General features: G+C 38.2%; 1 protein-coding gene across 1 annotated transcript; it reads left to right on the top strand.

The window, feature by feature from the left end:
* The first annotated feature begins 433 nt into the window (after positions 1 to 433).
* Positions 434 to 12,915, top strand: LOC104218641 (protein MAEA homolog). The gene is made up of 7 exons (XM_009769180.2): positions 434 to 852; positions 6,251 to 6,445; positions 6,970 to 7,092; positions 10,901 to 11,086; positions 11,783 to 11,916; positions 12,295 to 12,481; positions 12,553 to 12,915. The coding sequence occupies exons 1-7, from the start codon at positions 502 to 504 to the stop codon at positions 12,652 to 12,654; spliced, it is 1,278 nt and encodes a 425-aa protein (XP_009767482.1). The 5' UTR covers positions 434 to 501; the 3' UTR covers positions 12,655 to 12,915.
* Positions 12,916 to 13,504: the final 589 nt, after the last annotated feature.

The raw sequence follows: 13,504 nt of genomic DNA, 5'->3' as shown, positions 1-13,504 counted from the left end.
TCTCATGACAAAATTAACAGAACATTGAGTCTGTATAGATACTCGCATTCCACGTTAAATGAGGTAACATACGGTCTGGAAAATGACGTTAGCCTAAAGTAAATTCCTAAAATAAAACTTTAGAAATCATAAGCTGAGTTTTTGTTACTAGTATATAAGTTTTGTGAGAATTTCAAAAATATTCAAAACGTATATGTGATATGCAATTTACATATGTGTTAGGTAACAGATAGTCTTGGAGACGACGTTAACTTAAATCACATATATGAAATGCAACTAGAAATTTCAAAAAATCGACTTATAAATGGTACAAAGCGCATTCACGTAATGCAACTTACAAAACGCATTCGTTAATCCGTTTACATAAATCGCATACGTCCGGTTAAAGCGAAACGTCATCGTTTTACCAAGTAGATGTTCTATCTAATCAGGAAACGAAGCAATCCTTCCTTCTTCCACCTTTTCCTTGTAGCCTCTCCGATCTAACCTTCACTTCTTCCAATGGAAATGGAAACAATTCCCAACGGCAGTTCGCCTACTTCCACAGCCAGCAGCACTGCCGTCACCCCAACCGCCGTCACTCCAACCGCCGGTATCTCGCCTAACGCTCCGTCGTCAAAACTCAACCAACTCTCCGAATCACTCAAACTAGAACACCAGTTTCTTCGTGTCCCTTTCGAGCATTACAAAAAGACGATTCGATCCAATCACCGTATTGTTGAGAAGGAAGTGTCCGCTGTTATCTCTGGCGTTTCGGATGCCGCTGCCGCCGCTGACTCTGTTATGTCCCGTGATGATGCCGTAAATCGACTCAATTCACTTGTTTCCAGATTGCAGGGGCTTAAACGGAAGGTAATTAGAGTAACTTAATTATGATTTTGCTGTTCTACTGTATTAAGTTTGGATAAAGGAATCGAAACTTCGATCACACACAAAACACACACACACACACACTCTCTCTCTCAAATCGAAGGTATTGACTAGCTCAATAATATTCGCTTACAGTATAAGATTGGACGAATGAAGCGAAACTTCTCAAAAACAAATAGGCACACACGTGTGTGTATCATATTATATTACTGTATGAGTGGATATTGGATCAAGGAAGCAACTTTTCTTTGTGTATTGTGTTACGAATAATGAATTTCAGAGGAAGAAGAATCTAACTAAAGTTAAGCTAAGCTAAGAAGAGAAGAAAATAATACAAATAAGATAAAAGGGTTTTTCATTCATGCCTTCAAAATGAGCTACTGCCCAGTACATATAGCTCTAGACGTGAGCAAAAGACCTAAGGGCTAAAAGGAAATAAGGAAAACTTACAAGGGGTATAAAATAATAAAGCAATCTAGCTAAATGGACTCAAATGCAAGAAATAAAACTTGTTAACTAATCAGCCGACCCCTGTCACTAACTTCACGGTATAACTTTGCAAGCCCATTGTACAAGTTCCAGTAGTAGCTCCAACCTCTTCCATTTTAAATCGTATCAGTTCTCCCTCGTTAAGAACTTCCTTGTCCTCAAGGAAGTAGAGATGGAAATCATACTCTCAAAGCATCTACAGAGTAGATGCTCCTCCTTTGTTAACATTAGTGTTCTTCCAGAGCTCGACACTCATGCATCAAGGCATAAAACAATCTCAGTAAGCTCAGCCACCATGTAGGAACAGGACAGGAAAGCAAAATCATCCCATCGCACAAGCTCAATGCTTGTCGCAACAACTGGTAACTGTTCATCATTGAACAGAATATGTGAATGAGATTTCATATCTGCAGTCTCTTTGTTGTACCAAAAAATTACTTCCTTTGGAACTAACGTAACAACTGAAGCAAGTGCAACAACTAAGGCCACTACTTCCAAGCCTAGTTCTGAGAGTTTAACAGTTGGTGATTGTGATTTTCTTGTGGAATCCTTTCTACATGAAGCTTCAGGCCTTAAACCACAACTACACAGCTTAGATTTCTCATTGACCATGTCCATCACTATAATACTCACTTGAGTTGCAGAAACAAGAAAAATTGCTAAAAGCATCAATACCACATGAGGCATATTGTACTCCCAACATATTCTGTGTACATCAAGAGCTTCAAAATGTATCATGTAGGTCATAACATGGTGCAAATCTTCTTGAGAACCAGTGCATCTTTTAAACACAATGAAGAGGTCATGGCATCTAAAGAGCCAGCTGAGAGAAATTATCAAGTGTTGTGTAGAACAAGGTGAGCTACTGAAGAAACTCACAGTAAGACTACTCAACAATTGCTTTAGGATCATCTGCTTCATATTTCCCCAAATAGACATCTTCATCTTAGGGAACATCAAGAAAGCCTTTGGACATCTGCTTCTCCAGCTAGGATCTGGACCAATTGGATAAACATCTTTGTATTTCACTAAAACAACTGAGTTTCCAGCATTGCAAAAAACATCTAGACAATGGTACGCACTACTTTCTTTCCCAATGCCATAAACCAAAAATCTTGAGTCAATAATTTTAGGATCTAAGAGAACCCCAAATGGGCTTGATTCCAATATTTTCCACCCATGAACTGACAGAACAAGACTGCTACAAGCAGCCTGAATGACTCGAAGGATCACATCAGTAAGAGGGGACAATGAACTATTCAGATTGTTAGAGTCCCCTTTACCATAACTTGTGTCGACAATCCTAGATGTGTACCTTCTGTAATTTTTCTTACAATTCTCCTGCCATGACCTTTTACAGATGCAGCACTTGTGAGCAAAATAATACAAAACAAAACCATGTTTTGCACCGCAGTTAAATTCATCAATGTAATAGCTCCCCTGACAGCAACTCCGAACTCCAATGCCATGATTCTTCCAATTATACCTTCCCTTGAAGCCACCCTTGTCCTCAAGGGTGATATGTAAAAATGAATAAATGACCACACCTGGATTGAATGGGATCTCAGAGAAGTCTCCAATTATAAGATTCTTTCCTAACACGAGAAGAACTTTAATGGAAATAGTTAGCAACTCTCCTCCTAAAGGAAATTGCTTCAAGTGTTGGTCAATAGAGCAATATTGACTAACGTGTGCACCACTACCCTTCCACTGCATCTCAATGTCAAATGAGGGGCAAGGTAATTGGAAGACTAATTTCAACAACCCGACAAGTAAGTTCCACTCCTTAATTTCAGCATCTCCAACAAATCCAAAAGAATGTGATTTCGTATGTGGCCATTCCCATATTACACTTTGTTCAAAGAGCAATTCAAAATAATGCTCATTAACGACAACTATCTCTGGGTCAATATAGTAAAACTCAAATCCGCCAATTTGTCTTAGCTGCTCATGCGACGTAGGACCAAGGACTAATATTTTATTTAGCCACCTCAATAATGCAGAGTTAAAGTGTTTCTCCACCTCTTGTACAATCATTTCACAAAACTTCTTTAAGAGTTTCACAATAATCAGTCCAACAAGCCTCATTTCCATGGATTGAATTAAAGCTCGATCAAGAACTTCAGGACAGAAAAATGAAATTCCGAATTGTCTGACATACTCTCTACATATTTCAATAGTCTTCTCAATTTCAGATCTAAAATTAGCTTTATCCCACTCTTCATTGCACACATGAGTTTCTTGAGTTGAACAATTACTCTCTTTCAACTGTTTGGCTTCATCTAGTGTGCAGCTATGACCTTTCTCAGCAAACTTGGTGCTTCTGTATGTCCTCCAGATATCACCATTGACATCACGAGAATTTTGATAATCCTGGTGACATTTCAATAGATCCTCAGTAAGACACAAAGTTCCATCTTCAGTGCTGAGTGGTTTGTGCTTTGGAGTTAAAATTGTTAATGATGAAGTGTCAGCCATGTTGACTTTGACACTGTAATTACTGTTAAGTGGGCTCTCTATTGGCTCCAACAACGTCTCAAGAACAGCACAATCCATCCCATTCAGAGGTTTGACTCTTCTCGAGCTCTCTTCCTTCGGGAAAATATCTGGTATACCCACAACCTTTGATATTTGTTCGGTGTCTGCTATGGTCGTCTTCTCTAGTTGTCCACTCTCTATCAGATTTTCAGAGGTTTAAACAATTTTGTCAAAAGGGCTAGCTACCTCCATTCTAGCTTGAACAATTGAAATGCCTGCCCCTATCATTGCTTCATTTTTCAATCGATCATCAGCGAGAGAAACCAAATTGTCTAAAGGTGCCACTACTTCACTAATTGGCCTTTCATCAAACACCTTGTGCTCAAGAGAGAAGTGTTGTTCCTCTTTCGATTGCTCAAACTCTACCAAACCCAACTCCATAGGGATAACCTCCCCAGCCTCGTGATAAGAGAAAAGACCATTTGAAAATCCTGTGGTAGAAGGAAGTAGGGTAGAATTGTCTGCAAACCCACCATGGAAACCAGCTCCAACGTAATCTGGACCTGAACTGGAATTTGTACCGTTATAATGGTGCTCTTCCTGATAAGAGCCGCCAGCGTAATACTCGATGCCGCCGTAGGAGTTTGGATATGCGCTGTAGTATGATAAGCGTATGGATCCACACCAAACTTGACGCCGTGGGAGTATGGATTACGAGTGAGATGATTACTGTAATACTGATGAGAATTACACATCGCATAGGGCATCACGTTGGTGTAACTGCTGTAAGCGCTGCTTGTATAACCTCCAGTTTGCCAAAAATTGGGGGAAGTGGCTACGAACTCCGGATGCCGACAAAGATTAGAAGGAAAAAGCTGGTAACCCATGAATGAATGCTGCTTTGGGATTTCAAATTGAGAAGTGGGTGGTGTAAAATTGTGGATGTATGGTGGAGGGTTCTGAAATGGTGACGGATATGAAGTTTGCGATGGGTTCTCCGGTTCCCGTTTCAAGGTCGAGAAATTAAGAGACCCCAAATTCTCGCCACCTAAATTACGGACAGAATTTATCAAATTCAGCTCCATTCGATCATAACTCTTGTTAAACATTTGAGATTTGTGAATCCAATTTCTCGACGAGCTCTTATCTTCTCCATATCCGATGCCATCTTCAAAATTAGCCACAGAGCGAGGATGAATGCTCTAATACCACTGTTACGAATATTGAATTTCAGAGGAAGAAGAATCTAACTAAAGTTAAGCTAAGCTAAGAAGAGAAGAAAATAATACAAATAAGATAAAAGGTTTTTTCATTCATGCCTTCAAAATGAGCTACTGCTCAGTACATATAGCTCTAGACGTGAGCAAAAGACCTAAGAGCTAAAAGGAAATAAGGAAAACTTACAAGGGGTATAAAATAATAAAGCAATCTAGCTAAATGGACTCAAATGCAAGAAATAAAACTTGTTAACTAATCAGCCGATCCCTGTCACTAACTTCACGGTATAACTTTGCAAGCCCATTGTACAAGTTCCAGTAGTAGCTCCAACCTCTTCCATTTTAAATCGTATCATATGTTGTGTGTGTATCATATTAACAATAACAACATACCCAGTGTAGTTCCACAAGTGGGGTATGGGGAGGGTAGAGTGTCCACAGACCTTACCCCAGCCTGCCTTTAAGAAGGCAAAGAGGCGGTTTCCGGTAGACCCTCGGCTCAGGAAAATTTTCATATGGTTGTGCTACCATAATAGGCAGTTCCCACTAGCTGTGTGTATCATATTAAATTACTGTATAAAATTGAAGATTGGATTGGGTGTGTTAGCAATTAAAAAAAAGATTGGAGATTGGATGAGCTATGAAGAAAGCAAAACTTTTCTCTATGTATTGTGTGTTTGTGTATATGTGTGTCTTATCATATTATATTACTATATAAGAGTGGATATTGGATCAAGGAAGCAAAACTTTTCTCTAGGTATTTCTTTGTGTGTGTGTGTTTCTGTTAGAGAGTGTGTGTGATTTTTCAGTTCTTAATTGGATGTTGGATGTTGAAATTATCATGTATGCTCATTCAGTCTTCAGCTGGCATTCAAAAGGGATTAATCTGTTTGTAAGTTTAATAACAGTCAAACTAGGTATTCAGATATGCTTTTAATCAGTTAAAATTAGGTAAAGGTGGTTTTGTATTGTGAGAAACATTTGTATGTGTGTGTATCTGTGTGTCTAATTTCTCTATTTTTTGTTGAGTATTGGATCCTGAAATGTATCCCAATTTGGTCATTTAGTTTATTGGCTAGTCTAATATGTTTGAAAAGCTAAATACAACCCAACACGAAGCTTTGAAAAGCTTCCGTCATCCTTTGATCAGTTGAAAATGAGGTTAACATATGGTTTTATATTATGTCAACAATCAGTTGGAAGAGGGGAGTCGAACAGAGAACCTGCAAGCGCAAAGATGCAGAGCACGGCTAGATCATCTAGAATCTGCTGATCCAGAAAATTTATCAGATTGGAATGATACCCGTTTGAAGCGGATACTGGTAGATTACATGTTGCGGATGTCATATTATGACACTGCTATGAAGCTTGCTGAAAGCAGCAACATCCAGGTCGGTTTTCGTTGAGTTCTTTTACTTTAGCATGTGCTATCATTTATTTGGTTAAATGGTCATGTTGTTCCAGTTTTTGAGTTGCATTAAGCTCCCCTTAGCTGACAGCTTTCTCTTATCTAGCATATAATTATACATGAAGTGCTTAACTTTCAATGGCTGGCTGTTTTTTTAGGAGTTACACTAGAACTATGTTTGAAACCATCAAGGGAAGAGGAAGGTTAAATAAATGGAACTTTATTCTATTACTTTTCTTAGATGGAGGATTAGTCATTTACTTTTGGATGTTTGGTGCGATTGGAAGGAAGTGATAGATGTATAAATCCTCTTTAAATCTTTTCTGGAGGAGTATCTAATACCTCCATTTACTTCCTTCATCTGTAAAGAAATATTTCTTATCTTTGAGAACTCCACTGTGGTATTATTAAGAACCCCATTATGACATTCAATATAGACATTTATACCAAAACCCATGCAGCAAAACGTCGAATCATTGTGATTTAGTTTGATCTTTTCTATTCCAGGATCTTGTTGACGTTGACGTCTTTCATGAAGCAAAAAAGGTCATTGATGCTCTTCAAAACAAGGAGGTGACTCCTGCTTTAGCCTGGTGTGCTGATAACAAATCCAGGCTAAAGAAATCAAAGGTTCATTTATCTTTGTTTCTTTGAGCGTTTGTCTTTTAAGATTTTTATTACTGATTTAACAATTCCGTCATCCTATAACTGTATTGTAATTTGCGATAAAATTGATAATTCATTCTAGTCCTATATATATATATTTATTTGTGCAGAACCAAAGTATTCATCAATATAACATCATTTTCATATTACTTATTTTTTTCCACTCGGTAACCACTAAATTCTGGTTTCAATGACTTGTTATTCAATCGTGTAGCTGAAATATGAAAAAGCATGAAAGGTTTCAGATCAGCCTCTTATCATGTTAACTGGGTTGAGTGGATCTACTTCTGATGGACATAAGACTCTGTCGGTGCATGTCACAGAATGCTAGAACTTCGATGACTCAGATGTTTTGGGCTGCCAATGTGCAGCACGTAGAAAAAAGTTTGTGAAAGGGTGAAATCTGATGAGAAGCCTGATGTATTTTTATTGAGAAAGGCATTTCCTCTGTGTGCTTGATGGTTTATTAGCATTTGTAAAGCCTTCGATATGTCGTTTCTGCAACCAAGCTAGGGAGCGGAAATTCTGCTTGGGTCCACTTTTTTGGTTATAATTGTTTCCAGTAAGGGATATCTCAGGCCTACTTTAGTGCAGAAGGATATTTCAAGCATAATATTCTTAAATTGATGTGCCGGTTTCTCACTTATTTGCTGTGCTTTTAACGGATTAAATCAGCTTAGGATATGTGGTAGCAAGATTATGCGATGGAGGGCATATTAATTGAGATTTATGATTTAGTTGAGTGTCATATTATTCAGCTTTCTCATCTGCAACGGGTTGCAGATATTAATTGTACCATCCTTGCTTTGCTGTTGACATTGCAATGTCCATTCCGAACCACATCTTCTGCGAGGTCATGCGAACCTTAATCTGATAGCCACCTCTTGAAGTTTCTCATGTGCCATGGATTCTAGAAGAAATGTTGGTTGCCTCATGCATGCTTTTGCTGTATGGATTAGGTTGTTCATTCAAATTCTTCCTCTGCGGAGATCATGGATACTTTATTCTGGCTATTATTTGGAATTGTTAGGGAAGACTTTCAGGAAGCTGCCAATAGGCAAATAATATCATTAAATTGAGTTGCAGAGATTTATGTGAAAAAGAGGTGTAGATGGAGAGTGTTCTGTTGTCAGAAGGCTGTGATGCTGCATAGATTGCGGTCACTCAGACCAGAAAATATTAGTCTTTCTTTATAGTATGATAGATTTCTGAATCATGAAGCTAGATCATTACTGTACTGCTTCTGCAAAGATTTTGATGACTGTAGTAATGGATGCATATGTCTCAATGGGTTGATCAGGAACTATATAATCACCCGAAGAGGTTCTCCTTGAATTCCCTGGTAAGGGGGATCGTCTGATGTGTTTTCTTGAAGAAAGGCATGAAAAAGGAGGAAAGTTTATTGGCAATTGGAAGCACAAATTACGTGTTGATAAATCAGTATTTCCTCATTGCCGTCTTGATTAACATAAAAAGGGTAGCCTGGTGCAGAAAGCTCTTTTTATAACATACTGATTAGAAATTCTTTAGCATGACCTTGTAAAACATGTAAACCGGTGTTATGTGTTTAGTGTGCTTATTTTTACCTTGTCAAAATAAAAAAACTTCAGTCCACTGATATTCTTCATAAATTAACTAGTGCTTAGAATTTGTAATTACAACCCTTCTTTCCCCATGTTGATTGACAAAGATCTAAGCGACCAAGAGAATATTATTCTTCATCTTTCTGAAGTATCATCAACAGCTTTTCAACTTTGAATTGAGCTTGCAAAAGGTCATAGACAGCCAGCTGATGATTGGGTGATTGATTTTATTCTTCACATACTAGATCTTTTACTCAAGGGACTTGATGGAGGAAGCTCAATGTTCTGTTCATTGACCATCTAAATGGATTTTAAATTCTGTTAATGAAATGTATCCGTGCTGTGGCTTGAAGCAACACCAACCTGAACAGCCAATCCTTGGCATGAAGCTCTGTATTTACTGAAGGGGAAGAAAAAACATATATATATATGTATAGAGAGAGAGAGAGAGAGAGAGAAAGAAAGAGAGAGAGAGAGAGATGAATTGATAAAAGGTTTTTAATGCAATCTGGGGCGGGCAACTCTCTGTTGAGATGCTATAATCAGATGGGTCTCTTTGACCTAGTATATCTTGTGGAGGTTAGACATAAGAGTTGTGTAACAGCAGTCCCAACTCCCAAGGTGCCACTGGTTCCAGTGTCTTTTGATTATTTCATATGATGTGAAACATGGCATGCAAAGCATACTTTAGCATGCACACGACTCACGAGTAGAATTGGGAATTTATCTTCTTTGATATTCTGAAGTCAGTCAGAGGTAATCTTGTCCAATATGCAGGGTACGATGGCTTTAACATTTAAGTTAATTTGGTAAGTATGCGATGAGGACTCTGCATCTGCTCTCTAACTGTAGCATAGTTCATTAGATTGTGATCAGATCCACAAAGGAAAGAAAACAGGTTTAGGGTGATATCACTATCTCTATGCATTACCTCATTTACACAGTTCTGGACTAAAACTGAGGGATGGATTGCTGCTTGCACGATGTAAACATTATGATTTGTTGTTTCGTTAATGTCTCGAGTTTAAAGCAGCATTCCAGTGGATAGTACACTTCTCTTATCAATTGAACTGTTTTGTACATGTTATGAGCTACTTCATGCTTCAGGAGATCAAAGCTTAAAAAAGAGTATCTGACATGAATGATCCATATTATTTGCATTTATTGTTGCTACAATGCTATACCTTTTGATTAGAAATGTGCTATTGTAGTAGCCATAGCAGAGTTGTAAATGCACAATATAATTATCATACCAATAGCCATTGCATAGTAGTGCAAAGCATGACTGCAGTTGGTGAATCCTGTCTGTCTTAATTGAATGGTTGAATAATAAGGAGCCCGTATTATTTTCCCTTCTGTCATTCAATGATTATAGGATGTACTTGTTTAAATACTGGGGATTCATTTTATTGAGGTGTAACTGGATGGCTGTTTGAGTATGGCTACGTTATCCTGGATATAGAGTTGGATGAGCTGTGAGCTTGAAATGCTGAAAGTCAGCCCCTTTCTATTGGATGAAGTTGCTTCAGAGAACCATGTTCATGCAATCTCTTATGTCTGAACTCCGGATACTTTGAAATGAAAAGTCAGATGTATCCTCAAAGTTTGCTCTTCCTTTTGTACCAAGTTTCATTAAAGTTTTACACGTCAGAAGGATAAATCATCGTGAAACTTATCCAAAAGGGGATAAATGGTCGTGAAAGTGACCTTTCTAGTTGACTAGGTCCTATGAATCACTAAATTGCGCACTGTTAGTGGATAGTGATTGGATGGCTACTGCAGAATGTTGTCACAAATAATATATCACTGAGCAAAAATTATCTGCTTGTATAATTACTTCCCTTGTGCCAATTTATGCTACATGTTTTGCTTTATTGATGATCAATTTGACCAATTTTTGAAGCTAAACCATAAACGAACTATTAAAATTTAGATACTAAAGCTTTACAGAAGGATAAATAAATTGCAATTTATTCTCATATCAAAATGGTGAAAGAATACATTTTACTTGGTTTGAATCTTTTGAAGCGGAACATGTCAAACATTTGAGACAGGGCGTACTTATTTTCAACCTCAATTTGTAGTTATATCTTTGGGTCAGTGCTCTCTTAGGATTTGGCAGAAGTAGTGCTACAATTTGGAACATTCTGCTGCAAATATAATATGCTGATTGCTTCTCTTGTTGACAGAGCAAATTTGAGTTCCAGCTGAGACTGCAAGAGTTCATAGAGTTGGTAAGAGCTGAAAACATGATGCGGGCCATTACATATGCTCGGAAATATCTTGCACCTTGGGGTTCTACCCATATGAAAGAGTTGCAGCGGGTCTTGGCGACACTTGCTTTCAAGAGTAATACCGAATGTGCAACTTACAAGGTTAAGGTCTTTCGTGCTAGCTTTCTGTATATTTGAAATCAAGCGTTTATTTCCACTTTGTCGAAATGTTTATGAGAGTTTAAAATACTTCAGTAGCTTCTTCAATTTGGTGTGACTCTTTCACCTTCAATGCTTTCAAGCATTATTGTAAAATTGTTCAACTTTCTGACTCATTACTGGATGGAATATAAGTTTGTGCTCTGTATGTTATACATTTAAGTATGTATATGACTTGGTCCATGTATGGTTTTGCATGTGTTCAAAAAACACAAAAGTAGTTCAGTCGGAAAATATTGAAAGGAAAACAAGAGGAGAATGAACATGAAGAGTAATGTGTAATACTTTTGTTATTGTGGTAATCCAAGTGTTTGAGTGATGGCAATGCAATATTTTGGCATTGATTTACCTATCAAAAAATATGTGTATTTAGGCATCAATTTTGGAACTCTCAGATATCATGTATGGAAATTCTTCTTGATTCAAGGGTGAGTTTTTACCTGTCTTTATCTTGATTTGATTGTATCTTGTTGATGTCAGTTTGATTTCGCTTTCCCTCCTTGGTCTTGTGTTTCTTCATGGCTTTGTGAGATGGATGTCTGCGGTATATCAATAACCAAGTTTGAGTAGAATAAAAGCAGTACAAGCTGATTTTCCGTGTATGTAGGATTATTTGACAATTGCCAGTTTCTGTTACAGGCTTTATTTGAACCAAAGCAGTGGGATTACTTAATTGATCAATTCAAACAGGAGTTCTGCAAGTTATATGGCATGACTCTTGAGCCGTTGCTGAATATATATCTTCAGGCAGGGTTGTCTGCATTGAAAACTCCGTATCCTCAACAAATGATTGGTTGCTATGAAATTTTTGCTTACAAATGATCACTACACAGACTGGTATTTTACTATTAAGAATCGAGTAAATATAAATCAATCAATTACATAGTGAATCAGGCTGGTCTTCGTTCTATGCTTTTACATGGGCGAACTAGGAATAATCTCAGCTGCTAATGATTATCAGATTTACTGACTACTGATATTTTCTTAGTAATTGAGATTCTGTGCATTTCTTTTCATTACTTTGCACTACTTCAAGCTCCCTCTCCCCCCATGGCCAAGGTTCCATGTGGTCACTGGGAACAGAAAAAGAGGAACCGAAGGACAATTATAAATATATCTGCTCCATGACTTCTCCTTGACCAAATCTATAGATTCTGTTACGAAGATGATTGCACAAAGGAGGATCCTTTATCACAGGAGAGCTTTCGTAAATTAGCGACGCCACTACCATATTCAAAGCAGCATCACTCGAAGCTCGTTTGCTACATAACCAAAGAGCTGATGGATACTGAAAATCCACCCCTTGTCTTGCCTAATGGCTATGTCTATAGCACCAAGGTTTGCGTGTAGTTGCTTACATGTTTGTGCCTCCTTCAGTAACAATGTGACTTACATCTATGTGATGGCAGGCACTTGAAGAGATGGCCAAGAGGAATGATGGCAGAATCACATGTCCCAGGACAGGCTTCACCTGCAACTACACACAGCTGGTTAAGGCTTACATTTCATGAGTTTCTGTTTTTCATTGGACTGTCAATTACCGAGATCGTAGGTAGTGATCAGCTCCCAAGCAAGAAACTTGCTCCGGAGCTTTCCGGTGCCCATGAATTCATGTTTAGGGGACTGCTGTATATATGGAAATCACCAAGTTCTTAATCCTTGTGGGAGCAAAATATTTATGAGGATGTTAACTTTAAAGTTTGACTTGTACAGCATACCAGTTAGTTGCTCGTGTTTTACATGAGAGCGTGCCCTCCAGGCAAATTGGTCTCTGAGAAGTATCCCTATAGTCCTACAAGTATACATTTACCCCTCCCCCCCCTGGCCTCCCTCCCTTGCCTTGCTCAGTTTCAATTTGTAGGACATCTCAAGTGTATTTGCATATATTGAGCAGGAAAGTACCTGTTCACGCTTGCTCGGTTGCAATTGTTGGCATACCCTTGGCACCTAACGGTGTGGTTTATCGGTCAATAAAGTATGTGAAAACTATGAAAGGTCTTAGTTCAAGTTCCACTATGAAAAAAGACATGGTATTCCCTTTCCATCTTGCCTAGCTTTGATGAACACAGCTATGATGAAAAATAGCAGGTCAGTAAAATAGTCAAGGTATGCACAAGTTAGTTTGGACTGCATTTTTTTTTCCTTTTTTTTAGGGAAATCCGTGGCCGCTCCCTTCAGGTGCGGGTAATCTACTCACTGTGCAATAGCTCGCAACCGCACAGGAGATGTAAAAAGTGCACTAGGCAAGCCCGCTGTGACGAGCTCTGACTAAGGAGGCTACTGGTGAGGGGAATCGATCCCTTTGCAATTTGCCTTTTAAACACCAATGACTCTTAATTAATGAGTTGTTTTAGATGTCAT

The sequence above is a fragment of the Nicotiana sylvestris genome, chromosome 4 (genome assembly GCF_000393655.2).
Source record: "Nicotiana sylvestris chromosome 4, ASM39365v2, whole genome shotgun sequence".
Classification (NCBI taxonomy): Eukaryota; Viridiplantae; Streptophyta; class Magnoliopsida; order Solanales; family Solanaceae; genus Nicotiana; species Nicotiana sylvestris.
This window is presented reverse-complemented; position numbering and strand designations above follow the sequence as displayed.

Excerpts from the sequence above, each read along its gene's own strand:
- LOC104218641 (XM_009769180.2), top strand. The coding sequence starts at position 502 with ATGGAAATGGAAACAATTCCCAACGGCAGTTCGCCTACTTCCACAGCC. Across the intron at positions 6,446-6,969 it reads CTGAAAGCAGCAACATCCAG|GATCTTGTTGACGTTGACGT; the intron begins GTCGGTTTTCGT and ends TTTCTATTCCAG. Across the intron at positions 7,093-10,900 it reads CCAGGCTAAAGAAATCAAAG|AGCAAATTTGAGTTCCAGCT; the intron begins GTTCATTTATCT and ends TCTTGTTGACAG.